The sequence below is a fragment of the Ambystoma mexicanum genome, chromosome 5p (assembly GCF_040938575.1).
Source record: "Ambystoma mexicanum isolate Mex_15411 chromosome 5p, UKY_AmexF1_1, whole genome shotgun sequence".
Taxonomy (NCBI): domain Eukaryota; kingdom Metazoa; phylum Chordata; class Amphibia; order Caudata; family Ambystomatidae; genus Ambystoma; species Ambystoma mexicanum.
This window is the reverse complement of record NC_090930.1, coordinates 850801802-850817548: the sequence shown is the minus strand read 5'-3', so window position 1 is coordinate 850817548 and position 15747 is coordinate 850801802. Positions and strand designations below refer to the sequence as shown.

The 15747-nt window shown below is 45.0% G+C and overlaps 1 protein-coding gene across 2 annotated transcripts in view; it reads left to right on the top strand.

Moving 5' to 3' along the window:
* The window catches only part of VPS41 (VPS41 subunit of HOPS complex), a 1668740-nt gene that overhangs the window by 1519146 nt on the left and 133847 nt on the right, over positions 1–15747 (top strand). For both annotated transcript variants that reach the window (XM_069613279.1, XM_069613280.1), the window contains one exon: positions 287–423. In XM_069613279.1, the coding sequence (XP_069469380.1) occupies positions 287–423 (137 nt within the window). The remainder of the gene's footprint in view (positions 1–286; positions 424–15747) is intronic.

The following is a 15747-nucleotide window of genomic DNA, read 5'->3' as shown; positions in this document are numbered from 1 at the left end:
TTAGATCTAGTAAGAAATAGAGGATACACATGAGTTCTTCAAAGTTATAACTTGGTGTTCACAAATTATGCTGAATTGGCTGTTAAAATAAGTGCGGAAATCTATCGTTGTACTTTATTTGATAGGAATTTACATTTCTATGTTGGGTGTAGTTTATTAGATTAAGAAAACATCAAATGCACAGCATAGTTGTTGACACCAAAGATTTAAAAAAGCAAACCATTTAAGGAAGCATTTTGCATAGAGCAATTTTAATTTGCTATTTCCTGGTTTGTTCTGTCTGCAGCATTTATTACTGGCCTGCTGAACAATATTGGAACACACGTTGATCCCATTCTTCTGATTCGCCGCATTAAGGAGGGCATGGAGATTCCTAATTTAAGGGATTCTTTGGTCAAAATCCTCCAAGATTATAATTTGCAGGTAGGTTTCACAGTAGGCATGTCAAACTAGAATATTCTGTGTTTCATTTGATTGTAGAAAAGAGTGCAGCAAATGCTATTTTTATATGTTCTATCTAGAAAATTAGTCCAAAGAAAAGGCAGCAAATATTTAACTTAAAAAAAAATATACAGTACTCTGGAAACATTGTTGAAATAAATTAACTGTTGCTTGAATCCTCCAATCTGTTGAATGACATTGCTTTAAAACATCTGATGGTCTCTTTGAGTGCTAATCAAGTTCTATGTGAATTTATTAATCTCTACTATTGGTCCCCCTCACTCAGGTCACATCTCCATCTCTCTCTCTCCTGGTCTCACAAGACCAGTCGTTGATAATCTTGGGCAACTCCTTGATTCTCTTTCCACTAGAGATCACCTCATTCTCTTAGGTGACCTTAGCCTTCCCTCTCCAACCACTTCTCAGAAATCTGAATTTCAGTCTTTTCTTAGTGAGCGCGCTCTCCTCTCTATCCATAATCCACCTAGCCACACAGGGAGTAACTCTTTGGATCTTTTCATCTCCAACTCTCTCTGTCACTAATATTGCTGTCACACCATGGAAACTGAAGTTCTGTTCCCCCAATGCGCTAGTACCATACTAAATTATTTGACACATTAATTCTTTAAAAAGAAAGTGTAATTCTTGTTCTAAAGTCATGTGCAATTTAAAAGTTGTTTTAGAGAGTCTCGTTATATTCATTGGAAGACTAAGGTATTAACATCACGCTTCTGACATTTCTCTAAGAAGAACTACACATGTTATGCTCTTTGAACTTTCAGAGGGCCTAACACTTAATAGAAGCATCATTCTTGGAACTTCCTGTGTGTAAAGTGGTGTACTTTATCTGGCAATCAAATATTGATTTGAAACTGGATGCTGTGGTCCTTTTAGAGTATACTTTGCGGCACAGTCATTAAGCGTGTTCAAATGCTTAAAGTCTGTATTTTGACAGAAGATAAACATATACCAATACCTAGAGTTGAATCAAGTTGCAGTGTGGCGTTAGTTATAATGTGACATCAATCAAGAAGTTGTACTTGCCAGATTAAAGAGATAATTGATGCTGTAGTTCATACTAAATTCCTCATGTATGGCGAAATTATGAATAAATATGTGCTGTGCCCGCAACTTCCATTTTGTTTTCAAATTCGGTTTGACAAATGTGATGGTAGCAGCCTTACTGGGACCTTGTAGGCGTGTATAAATGCAGTGGTCTGCTCAGCCTACAGTGCGGAATCAGTTTTGGATCTAGAAAGTTATTTGTATGCAGCACAGTCGCTCCCCCCCCCCTTTCTAGAGAGCAAATCAGAGGTCCTTGGGTTTAACACTGGGCAGATATTGAGATGTCGGGCATGGGGCTTCCCTTACACGAATGGTGTTGGCGCATGCCAATGTCTAGGAAAGTTTTCACTAAAGTTCTTCAGACAACTAGGGCAACAGTAGTTGAGGTTAACTCTGTGAAGAAATATGCTCTCACAACATTCCCATCGCCACTTAATCCAATTTGGAAGAACCCAAGTTTCCGCCAGGCCTTTGTCCTTGCCGGTTTCATTGGTGGTCCGAAGGAGGGTTGGTTTGATTAGGGCATTTTTTTGCAGTAGGAGCTACTCTGTCAAGCCTTTTTAGTAACTGATGATGATAAATATAATTATATACAGCTTCAGATTTGGGTGGCCAGTGCTAGGTTAGCCATGCGGGGTAGCAGGGACACAATGAAAATTGAAGATCTATTTTTGGGGGACCCACCAGACAGAAACATTTCTACTTGCTATAGGATACTCAATGCTAGCCAGTTTTGTCCGCTGCATGTATACATGACTAAATGGGAAGAAGAGAATGGATCCCTAATTGATGAAATGGCATGGTTTAATATTTGGTCTCATTTTGCAAATTTGTCAAATTGTGTTCAGTTGAAACAAAATGGGTACACAATGCTCTGTTGGTATCTCTCCCATAATAGAATTCATAGGATTAATTAAGCATTTCCTGCATCTCGTTGGAGATGTGGCCTAGCAATGGGCTTGTTATTGCACTTCTCCAGCATGGAGTCTGGCATGGATTCACATGCTCATGAAAATTCTCTGTCGTCAGGCTGGGAATCCTCGGTAAAAGAAAAAAAGTTTCACTTTCACTTACAAACTGTCTTTCTACTCTAAACCAATCACTGAGCTCTGGGTCATAGTGCCTGCAGCCAGTGACTGCCCTCTCCCTAAGCCCTTCCTCTGGCAGCCATCTTCAGATTTTGACCGCATGTTCAAGTGTTGGGAGTCCTTGTGTTTTGCTCGGAGATCTTTTCTACATTTTCGCACTTTTTTGTGAAAAAGTTCCTATTCTTGACAAATCGAGCCCACATGCTCTTTCGTTCCTTTGACCGGCAAGCAGCGATCCATTTGTTGGCGTCTTTCAAAGCCCCTCAAGGGCAGAATCGATGAGAGTTTATCATTGAAGATTCCAGAATGCCATCGGGCCTACAACGCACTCCGGATCATGTGGGAGGAAAAGGACGGCAGTTCCCTCTTTAAACTCTGCTCCAGCTGCGGATTGAGAAATGTGTTTGTGGAGGACAATCACTCCCAGTGCCTCTACTATCTCCACCCGGATCACAAGGAAGCGTATTGCAAGATTTGGCTTGGGTTCTCCAAGCGCACCATCAAGGATCGGCACAGTAGGTTGGCGGCTGGCGGCATGGCTCAATGCCAAGGCCTCTACCCCGTGTGGCAAACAGGGGCATTCCTCACCCAGAACCGGCCATTCTGTCAATGCACAAACCAGATCTTGTAGTGAGCACTGAAGAGGTACTCAAGCCCATTTCAGCCCTGTGAGATCGAAATGCACCAAAGCCCGATTGCTTACCTATAGATCTTTTTATCACAAGCTAACAATATAGGGCTGGTCTTGGCAATAGTTTTCAGCGCAGTGATAGAGACGGTTTTAGTCCCAGCCACCTGGCGAGAGGCTCTGATTGTGCCCATGTTCAAGAACGGTCGGAAAGACATAACAGAAAACTACTGCCGCATCTCCCTGTTAGATGGGGAAGGGAAATTGTTTGCAAAGACTATCCTAGGTCACCTCCAAGAGTGGGTGGAATCAACTGGAGTAATAAACTCTCTCCAGGTGGGCTTCCAACAGGGGGATGGGTACCTTGGAGCAGTGTCTGAGACTCACCTACTTGTCAATGAATACACGTGCCTGAATAACAGGTTGTATGCTGTATTTGCTGATTTGAAAAACGCATTTGATGCTGTACCACGCAACTAACTATGGGAGATCTTGCATGGTTATAATTTTCCCGCAGGCCTATTGTCAATCATTGAGCTATTATACTCCAATAATAGTGCCTCTGTAAGACTGGGGATGAACGGAGAAAATACAGAGACGGTTGAGGTCCAGCTTGGAGTCAGGCAGGGTTGTTTATTTGCCCCACTCCTCTTTTGTATCCATATCAACAGCTTAATAGGGGTGTTGAAGGCAAGTGGCTTGAATCCACCTAGGATTGGAAACCTCTAATTTCCAGCTCTTCCTCATGTGTGACGCAATGTTGCTGTCAACGTCCCCGGTGGGTATAAGGCACACATCATCAGTATTTGCGAAGAAATGTGATGACCTCTGCCTGGAAATCAATAAAACCAAAACCCTAGTTTTCAGACATAGAACAGCCAGATATGTGAAGGCACACATAGAGATAGACGGGGGTCATGCTGGAGCAGGTCACTACCTATAACTATCTGGGCCTATGTTTTGCTAAGACTGGCTCATGGTGTGACCAAGTCTCCAAAGCCATCACAACATTGTCCAAATATTGGCGTGGCATTAGGAAATTCGATTCATTGCATGAAAAGGGTGCATTGATCCTTGTCCTCGAATTATATAGATTAAAGGCCATACCCACCGCGATGTATGATGCAGAGATTTGGGGTACCGCAAAGACAACAGCCCTGGGAGTAGCAGAAAATAGATTTTTCAAATCAATTATGGTGCAACCAAATAGTGCTCTGAATGCCATACTGCACTGAGAATGCGATGTGTGCCCTATTAAGTATTTAACAGCTGGAAAACCTCTGCATCTTTGGGTTCGTATCTGGACAGTACCCGGGCTACATATGTCCAAGGAACTGATAATTACATTTGTATTACTGGAAGGTAGCTGCTCAAGCACATCAAATACTGGCGCAGGACCTTGGGTCTTGACCAGTATTGGGATCAGCCCTCAAGCTAGCAAGGAAGTGGTTAAAATGGCCTGCAAAACAAACCACAGAAGAGCTATGGTGGCAGTTTAGGCAAAGCTCTCCTGTGATCAGCAGTATCTGCAGGTCAAAGAGGCCTTTGGTTTTGATTGTTACTTAGATGCCAACACACCCAGTCTAGCCCGCTCGTTATTATGATTTGAGAGCAGGGATCCTGCGAGTGGCCTACTTTCTGAGAAATGTGAGTAATCCAAGCTCAGATTGTTTGGCCTGTGGGGCCACAAATGAGACTGTATCGCACTTCATGTTGTTCTGTCCTAGATATAGCGACTTTGGAGCTAAGTGTCTTATGCCAATCCTTGGAACAAAATGAGTTCACAGGGTGAATTAGACGTTGGAACGCTGTAAGAGGAATGCAGATCTCAACATCTCGCACTTTGTAGCCAAATCTATCTATAGGGCTTGGTTCAGAAGAATGAATGTGCTGCGGTGCAAGAAGGTTTCCAGTCAACAAGCCCCCAACAACTAGGCTATTTTATGAATTTCTGTTTTAGCTTGTGACTAAGATAATATTTAACTGATTTTTAATCCATTGTGACTTATTTGGGTTTTATATTTGTTGGACTTGTGTCAATTCAAGCAATGCCCATTTTAAATTGCACACAACATAATATAATTCTAGGGATTAATTTGTTTTAATGAATGTTGTTGTATGTATATATGATCATTGCTGCTTTTATGGTTCAACAAAAGTTATTATTCTTTCATTCATTTGATGACAGCTACTGCTGTCCTAGTCTTTTGTGTGACAGGGGCATTGCACATATGGCGACGCTTCTGATGTAGTTAACAGCAGTGTCCATTGGCTTCCTTATGCCGCCTTTGGCCACTCCTGCAATGCCATTAGTAAGTATGAAGCTATATGATAACTGAGTGCACACGTGCATTTGATTAATTTCCTTCCATATTGTGGCATGACACCCACATTAATTATAGAATGTGTGTTGTTTGTTCGACTCCTCTTCTTCTCTTGCTGCTTATGGTGTGCCTATGCAGGATTAAGTGAGGAATAATTTAGATGCTTTGACTCTGGCCTGAGTGTGTGAAGTATTGAAGTCATCAGGTCCTAGTGCAAGTAAGTGGAGCTAAATAAACACAGTTGGGTTTTATAGACAGTTATATGTTGGCTTTTTGTTGAGTATGCAGGTTGGTGTGAAAACACCATTTACTTTGTTGTGCGCATCTACGGGTAATTGTCTAGTTCCTAGACGTTTGTCTCACCATTATAACAGTCAGGATATCGGTGGTAAGTGCCCCTCAATATTTTTTTTTTGTTGTGCTAATATACTAGATTCAAAGAACAGCATTAATTAAAGCTGTTTCTGCACTGTTTTTTACATGGCTCCACACATTAAGATTAAGGAATCTATTTCTATTGATTGCTACTAAGAATATCTTGATTCTAGAGAGGTGTCTTGCAGAAGGTTATCCTAATGTTGAGAGGATTTGTCCCCATACTAAGTTCTACCAACAATGTTGAACGAAAGGAGGAACGAAACGTGTTAGGCATATATGTACTTCATTTTAGAGCAGACGTATCAATCACACATTGAATGTTTTTGTGAGCTACATAGCAGTAGCCCTGGAATTGTAAAAACGTAACTAGGGTTACAGGACATACAATTAAGACGTCTTAAAACTTAAACCTTGTGTGCTGGGTAGCAGATAGTTTTGATCTAAGGCTCTTCCTTTTTTATCATCATCTTTTTGAGTACTGTATGTATTTGTGGAATAATATTGGACAAGTCACTTTTATTGGTTGCACGAGTTACTTTGTGGCGTAATTCGTTTGTACATGTATAAAAAATTATATTTTTTATACATGTTTTTAATGACAATTGAATATTAATAAAATATTTTCTATGCGTTGCTGTTCTCTCTGTAGGGTCATTCAATCTAGAGAAATCGATATTGAATGGTAGCAGGGGTATATTTATATGATTCTATGAGTCTGAAGTAGATACCAGCCACAGAGATGGTGCAGAGTTGTTTGGGTACTCTATTTTTATATAGTTTTTATAGTTCCGGTACAACCCTCAACTTCTTCTCCTGGTGTCTCTAAATAAGTTTAGGACTAGCCTTTATTGCACCATGCTTTATAGCATAGCTATTGTCTTTCGAGAACATTCTGCAGAGTGTGTGTGTGTGTGTGTGTGTGTGTGTGTGTGTGTGTGTGTGTGTGTGTGTGTGTGTGTGTGTGTGTGTGTGTGTGTGTGTGTGTGTGTGTGTGTGTGTGTGTGTGTGTGTGTGTGTGTGTGTGTGTGTGTGTGTGTGTGTGTGTGTGTGTGTGTGTGTGTGTGATATGAGTAGTGGTTTAGCAATAGAAGAGTGGATGTAGTTGTGACTGTAAGTGGAGGAAGTAGTAATGGTTGTAAGTAGTGGTGGTAAGTAGTAAAAGTAGTAAAGTGGGAGTGGATATTTGTGAGCAGTAGTTGTAGTGGTAGTTGTAGACTGGTAGTGAGGAGAGAGAGAGGCAAGGTAGTAATAAGAGAAGGGAAATAGTAATAGTGGCGGAGAGGTAGCAGTGTAGAGAAGACATGGTAGTGGGGAGAGGCGGCAGTAGGAGTGCTAGTAGAGTAGAAGTGCTAGTAGGAACAGGAGAGAGGTGGTAGCAGTAATGAAGAAGTAATAGTGACAAGGAAGTGAAGTAGTAGTAAGGAGCAAAGAGGTAACATCTGAGGGAGTAGTAAGGCGGTAGCTGGAGGTAGTAGTGAGAAGAGGAGTAGACGCTGCGGGGCGCGAGAAGAAGGAAATAAGGTAACAAACGGGTGCAGACAGGAAGGCAGAGTGTAACATTGGAGGGATAATAGATTGGTGGGGAGGAACACATCCTGGGACACCATTGTAGAGCAGAGGGCCAGGTGAGATTATGCAAGTATGCTGAATAGTTGGAATCGTGCAGAAGGAGGCACAATCCCCAACTTCCATAGAACACTAGGCGAGGATAGGATATTGACAGCTAGAAGGCCCCAGGGAGTCGGGTAGCCGTTGGCTCATGAAAACCATCAGTAGCACAAGGATGCCTGTGCTGAGACGTAGGTAAAGGCCGGCCATGCTCCAAATTCTCCAAGACCCTTGGTTGGCCCTAAAAGGGCAGAGCATAAACAAGCCAATTGTCATGACCCTTTTCCCTGGCCCTCACTGGCAAGTCAGCCTTCCAGTTAGGGCCAGGTCAAAGGCCTTAAAACTTCATCCAAGACTCTCTTGGAGACAGTCCTGGCGCCTTTGGCGCTAGGCTCATTACCATCATAAAGACCAACATTAGAATGGGACTATTTACTTGGGACTATTTAACTTGGGGGGGCGGGGGGAATCAGCCAACATGGAGGCACACACATAGCTCAGTTACAAGGAACTGAGCTATGCGGTCTAGTCTTCCGGGTGTGGCAGGCCTGGGACTATTTTACCTGGACTACTTTACCTGAGACTATTTAAACCGCACCCAAACAGCAGAACATGCTTTGCGTTATTCTGCTGTGGGCAGCGTAACGCTCACTGTGTCCAGTACTTTGATGCCAGCTTACCTGAAACCAAGGACTTGCAGAGAGAAAAAGAACGCTACGAAACTTAACTGGAACAGTATCCTGTCTTCAATACATCGCTGACTTCAGTTCCACTCACCTGAAGGTAAGAACTCCATCATCCAGCACCGCATGCATCCTGGAATACCTTAACCTGGAAAGAGGAGAAAAAAAGAGAGCAATAGTAAGCGTTTACTCACGTTTCCTCCCGAATGAAGAAAGCCACACAATTCTTACCTGGGTAGTCCTCTCCTGGTCAGTATAATTGCTGGAACATTGTGGCGCTCGGCAAGGAACATCACAACCTGCAAGGAGAGAAAAGACGCAGGTTAGCAATATAAAAGGTGAAACAGCGCTGCGCATTGCGCATTACTCACCGGACAGCATCACACACCCCACGCTTTCGCCTACCGGCCCATGCTCCTCTTCAAACTGCATGACAACACCAAAATACCTTTCCATACCTAAAAGGAAAGAAGCAAGACATTATTATTCGAACTAAGAGGAACATAAGAACTGCATATAAAGACTGTAAAGCAGCAAACCTACGGAGTCGCAGCAGGCCTGGATTCCCACAGGGGGGTTTGCACCAGTGAAGTAACTTGGTCACTGCTTGCCCCCCACATTTACGCGCTCCTGCCACGAGGAGCAGGACGGAGAATCCACCTTTTACAATATTAAGACCCATCTTTAACCAGAGGCCTTACCAAGGGACTGGGAGAGAGTTTGAGAGTGCAAATCATCCAACCAGGGCTGGGTGGCGTCCCTGTGGATACCAGGTGAGCGTAACACCAATCTGGCTTTAGTAAGAAAATAAACACCCTTGCAACGTCAACAGGTGTCAGAGTGGTTCTTGAAAGCTTTTAATTCCACCTGCGCTCCGGCCAAATACTTGTTCTCTCTGCGGTGTCTGATCTCAGGTAACAAAAAACTTGCCCACCTGAGGAGATGGAGGGCTTGAACTCTCTGGTGGCAGATGGGAAGGAAGCCACGCACCACATCTTACAGTCTGGTCTTGAGACAGCTGACTGTGAGGTGAAGAACGATGGTCAAGAGAGTTGCCAACAGCAATGCTAGAGGTTAAGATTAATTCAAAACCTTCCAGCCATCACCTCTTTTGTTTTGCTGTAGTTGCCCCGAGTGGGACAGACGTGTGGGTCCCGTGCCTGCTGGGCCTAGAGACCCAAGCTACTCCTCACTTATGAGGCCCAACAAAGCCGAAACATGTTTGAGGATGCTTGTGGCCTCGTGCAGAAAGGATGTGACCTAGCTGTTCAGGCTGGCCTGCCTCTTTTGTGGTGGGACCAAGCCTGATTTGCATATGGTCTTTCCCCTTTTGTAATGGGTTGGCAGGGAAAAAAACGATGGTCTGGAGGGTTGCCCAGAGCAATGACAGAGGTTACGATTAATTCAAAACCTTCCAGCCATCAGCTCCTTTGTTTTACATGTGATGAGCATCTGGTCTGTCCTGCAGGGGTACTCCTAGGTGAGGACCTCTGGGTTCACCCCCCAATGTCGGGCCCAAACATCTAAGCATGCCCTGTGATGAAAATAACCTTTTGGGGTCAAAGACAAATGAGACCGTACAGAAGTTTCAATCCTCAAAGGCCATTCCCAAGTCCTTGGGTCTTGCCATCCAGCAGCCATCTGCCTTTGCTTTGAGAGTTTGTTCATTCAGGCCCCTGCCCTCTTTTTCTCACAGTGGCAGGGGCAATGTGGCTTCTCACAAACAGTTGCTGCACCACCCCATGTCAAGAGAGATGTTAGAGGACCCAGGGAGGAGGATTTTCCACCACCACTGTCTGTGGCAGCCCCCAGTCCAAAGCTGCTGTGAATTTGAATGTATCCATGATATGCCAAAAGTGGGGAGGTTGTCCCTTTTCAATTCTGAAAAAGTGTGCCTCAGAGCTGGTACCCTTTCACAGTGAAGGAAGGGCTGTGACTCGCTTTCTAGTTCTGAAGAAAGACTGGGGCCTGCATCCCATTATGGATCTTCAGCTCTTGTATGTTCATCGGCTATGGGACAAATGATCTTCCAGACCCTCAAACTGCAGGACTAGATGGTATTACTGGACCTTCAGGTCACCTATTTACATGTGCCGATCCATCTCAAGCACCGGAAGTACTGGACATTCAGGGTTGACAACACCTGTTGCTACTGTCAGTTCTGTAAGTGCCATATTGCCTTTCCATGGCAACTAGGGCCTTCATCGACCTCTTGGCAGTTGTAGTGACTCATCTCGGAAGGGAGGAATTCACATCTTCCCTTCCCTTGTCAACTGGCTCATTTGGGCATGCTCGCTATACCTGGTGTTGGCACATTTGAACCATACCTGCAAACGGTTCAACAGCTTGTGCTTTTCCCTGAACTTAACAAAATCCCATGTTTGCTATCCTAGTCCCTACAGTGCATCTGAGCGTGGTCCTGGTCCTCTGCTTGCTCATGACCTTCACTTACAAGGATCAGGTGGCAAACATCTGTCAGATGTTGCGTGCCTTCCGGTCGCAGTATATGGTCACAGCCGCTGCCTTACTGGGACTGCTGGGTTCTTGGCCTCCTGCATCCTCGTGGTGCTGGAGGCCCGGTTGGGCATGAGGTCACTCCAGTGACTGCTCCGATGCCTGCGGTCTCAATTTCGGGGCAACATCTTGGGCCTCTTTCAAGCTTCAGACACTGTGTCTACAAATATGTTCTGGTGGCCGAATTGGACAACATGCTGAGTGCAAACCTGAACTCACAGATGGCTCCTTGAAAGGTTGGGCCATTCACCTGCTAGAACCAACGATGGGCAGTCTTTCAAAGCCTGATCAAAATTTACTGATCCCTGACATGAATTTTCTGAAAACATGAGCTATCAGGCAGGGCCTGTTTGCCTTCCTCTGCTCTGTTTGGGGCGGCACGTTTGCATTAGTTCTGACGTTCAACACAGTAGCCATGCACTACCTCAACAAATAAGGTGTGTGGTTCCTGCCTCTCTGCAAGAAAGAAAATGTGACTGTGGTCTTCATGCCCCTGATGGGAGCCCATCTTGCCTGGACAGATAATGTTGCAACTGATGCTCTGAGCAGGTAGACTTCAGCCTCCCATGAGTGGAAGATCTGCCAGTACGCTATGGAGGAGATCTTCGCCTTTTCAATTCTTTCCTTCCACAGATCACTCATCTTTGATATCAATCTCCCAGTGCAGCTCCTCTTCAGAAATGTTTCCACAGCCAGGGGCTGCACCACGGCTCCGCCAGACACATCTACGTGCCACGTGCCGTATACGACATTGGGGCCAGTAAATAGAGGTGCAGCTCCCAGTCACCTTATTTCTTTTTTTCCGTGCACTCTGCTTGCTTTATGAACACTGCTTCTTTTAAGTTTTCTTGTTTCTCGTTTCTTCAATGATATGCCGAAGCCAACAACGTTTTTGGGGTTCAGACCCTGCGTTGACTGCGGGTGTCAAATGTCCGTTTCAGATCCCCCATCGTTTAGTCTTTACTGCCTCAGTAATGGACACAACTTTCAGGACTGAGTGTCATGTCAGTCGATGCACCCCAAGGCGGTTTGGGAACTGGAGGCAAAACTAGTCCACTTCCTTCACAAAGAGTGAGGTGTTAAACGGCACTTTGCTTCAACCATCCTTTTCTTGTATCTTCAACGGAGAACATTTCTAAGTGTGAGACCATTATAGCCAGTGAGTTGGCTACACTGAACCTGACATATGTACAAAAGCGTTCTGCTCGTCGTCGTATTGATTGATGATATACCCTGGATGCGTGAAAGGCATTTTGACTAAACCTGAATTGAAAGGAATGGAGTGACACCGTTTGAATTCTTTTGCAATAAACCCAATAAACAGTTCTACTGAATTTCTTTGGGTTTGAATTTTGTTCAAGATAATTAAGAAATAAAATAGAAAAACGCATGGGGATTATTGGCAGAGACCAATAATGGAAGTAAATGTATCCCTAAACTTTGAAATAGGATGAGGCCGAACTTTCAACATTTGTTTTGAATTTGATATTAGGGTTATCTCACAGCGTGCTCCCCCTTCGACTTTATCAATTACATGACAGCCACATAATTCACACACATGCCTGTGTGGAAGACCTCAACTATTTTGCTGCTCAGTAGCAGTGTTAAGGACATTTTCGAGGTATTGGGAGGAGTAGTGATTGAGGCTGAGAAGGAACCTGTCTTCAGCATACAGAGGACTAGAGCTCTAACCTCTGTCTTTACCGAGTGAAAAATGAGTTGAGGACAGTGGGAGTTTCAGATGATAAAGGTGTGTAGAGCCTCATTTGAATGTCAGTCCAAGGAGTTAGGATTATTGCAAACCTAATCGCCAGGTTGGTCCGTTACCACCAGCTGTACCCAGATTCTGATAGAACAATGCAGCCAACTTCGCTTTCAAAAGATTTCAATAGAATCCACCTCGAATTACCGTTTTAGTGGTAATGCTCTACAATCTATATGAATGCTAGTTTTAATGCCAATTGCTATCCAGCCCCTCTATGCTCTCTCGCTTTTCACCAAGTCCTGTCCTGGATATTCCCAAACAATGTATTTTGTCCTTTCTGGCTCTGACATCTCTTCTTCCATGGTTCAAAATCCTTTTGTGATTCCATTCTTTGTTTATGATCTCACTACCAATTATGCAGTTGCCTATCTTGCACTTGTTGAGCTATTTCCATTCAATGGACACGATTTTGCCAGGCACATGGGGTTGACTCATCAGAAATTCTCACCACTGTACCCCCAGGCCAAAGGAATGGCTGTGAAGTTCATGTCCTCCATAAAGAAAACCATACAAAGAGCACACGTGGAAGGCATGTCCAGTCATCGGGCCCTCTGTAGGATGCTAAAGGATTATCGGAACACGCCTCACTAGGAAAAAGGCAAGACACTGGCATAAATAATCATGGCCTACCAAGCAAACACCAGGTTGGTCACCCTCCTGGTAGATCGGAGGGGACAATGAAATAAAGGAGAACGACGCCAAGTAACGACATGCAAGAGTGGAAACTGATTGTAGAACAGCGGCACAGCCAAAAGATTTCAAGGCAGGAGATGAAGTGCTTGTATGACAGAGTCGTGAGGAAAACCGATGCCCCCTATGCTCCTTTCCCTATCAAGGTAGTAGAGGTGAAAGGCCCCATCGTCATAGCCAAGAGCAGAGATCAACAATTCACCAGAAATGCATCATATTTCAGATATCTCCTCAGACCTGAGATGGACCTGCTTGGAACGTAGACAGAGGAAGAAGACCCACCAAACAACCAGGAGGCACCTGGAGAAGAAGAGTAGTCATCGCGGGTGCAGGAGCAGATTTTCTAAGGAAATGAGACACAGCAGCAGGCGAGAAATCACCCTCAGAGTGTTATCAGGAAACCACAATGCCTGGTAGAAGAGTATTGATATGAGCCAAGGACTTTTGTAAGGGGGTGATGCATCAGGCAACTGCGCTGGCCCTTCAACGGGACAGCACAACTCTACCCCGAGGACCACTTTGGAGTGGAGACCTCGGAGGAGGAGCGTGAGGGGTTTTGGGAAAATGTGCCAATTCGGCATAGTATGTATGATGAAGGTGGTCACGTTGAATAAAGGCTTTGAGTTAAACGTTCCTGCTGAGTGTTGTCTCCACCTCATTTCCAGGCACGTGCGTAACAGTGGCATGCTGGGAAAACACATAGTTTCATGTTTTCTATGGTGGGGACTGGAGTATTAACAGATCAACTATGCAATGCACACTTTTCCGTGTGAAGAAACAAGTTATCCTCATGCACTTCCTTTTCTTAGATATAGATCATAAGTTTATGTATACTCACCCACTGACCACTGTGGTGAAGCATGCTTGAGACTAGCAAATGAGTCTGGAGTTAGTCGGATGGCCAAGTTCACAGAAGCAGATGAGCGCTTCCTGGAGGAAGGACTCCTCTGTCCTGCATGCAGGGTCCCGCGAGTGGCATTTTAGCATAAAAAGTGATAGGTTACAGAGATATAGGGTAGATACGGCGGCCCTCACAGAAATCTTCCGAAACATGAGCCACTCGTGGAATTAATAAAATATGGCCAACATATGTTTCATATAGCTTGCCGAGTTGAAGGGCTGCCCCCCGTGATGAGCTGAGGAGTCAGTAGTTTGCACAGGCAATATCCAATCGGAGACGCTCCAGCCACTCACCCACCTGAGCAGCCTGATAATTAGACACCTAAGCCCCTCTACACCTGTCTGGGGTTTCTGATGGTTCTATTGCTCAGAGGAGAATTGACTAGCATTTTGGTGGTGAACTGTCCTTGTGGGTGGGACCAGACTGATATTCAAATAGATATGTTCCCCCTTGTGAGTGGGCTACAATCCATAGAACAGGTTATTTGAACCATGTTCGCCCACACTAGAGGGGCTCCAACACTTCTATAAATGAAGGAAAGATGTCAGACATATGTTTATGGCAAGGGGAGCTGCAGGGCTGCCCACGAGCAAACACTGATTAGCTAAGGAGTCAATAGTTTGCAAAGGCCATATCTAATCACAAACTACGGTCCAACCACTCACCCAGCTGAGCAAAGTCAGATAATTAGACACCTCTGTCTCCGCTCCAACCCCGGTGATCTATAAAAAAGGAAATGCATCATGAGGGGTTTGAGAGTGCAGAGTATAGTGTGCCGGTCCAGTCAGGTTGTGAAGAAGTGAGAGAACAAAGATGAGGGAGAGGCGAATGGGCAGAGATTTCTAGGAGAGAGTAGGGAAAAGGAGAAGTGAGAGTGGATAGAAGCGAGAGGAGGAGAGGGAAGAAGAGAAGAGGATAGTAGGCGAAAGGAGGAACAATAACTAACTCACCATTATGACCTGGGCTCCTAACGGAGTGAATGGCCCTCATTCCGAGTTTGGAGGTAATCATGGCGCTATTTGCGCCATGGCTACCTCCAATCCCGGTACCCTGTCCGCCCTGGTTCAATGGGGACTTACCGGTCTATTCCGACCTTTGCAGGACTGGTAAGTCCCCATTGAAAAAGCCATTCCCCATTCCAGCCCCCATAGGGCTCAATGGGAAGGGGGAAGGTGCTAATAACGGTACCGCCAAACCAGGCGTTAAGGAAGGGACCTGCTAAGGGACCTCGGAATAGGGCGCAGAGGGATTACCGGCACCGATGTCCTTAACGGTGCCCGGTATCCCTTTGCGCCCAACTCGGAATGAGGGCCAATGTCTTGGTATCGAATGGGTCCAGAATCCTCTTTGGGCCCAGTTGGCGAATCTCTGAAACTAGGAGCGGAAAGTGTTGGTACCCTTGGGACCGACCATACTGAAAAAGGTCTTATGCCTGGCCCTCTTCCATACAACCAACGGCACCAGGGGCTGTTTTGCTAGGTAAAACTACAGGTCCTGGTGGACCACAGCAATGTCCAGCCACGCCCAGTGGCGAGCAAGGAAGCCCCAGAAAAACCATGAAGGAAGTGTGGCACACTAGAACTCTCAAAGAATGTGAATCACTATTTTTCAAACCAGGGGGCACCCCTGAACCCAGATTGGGAGGACAGAGGAGTTAGAAAT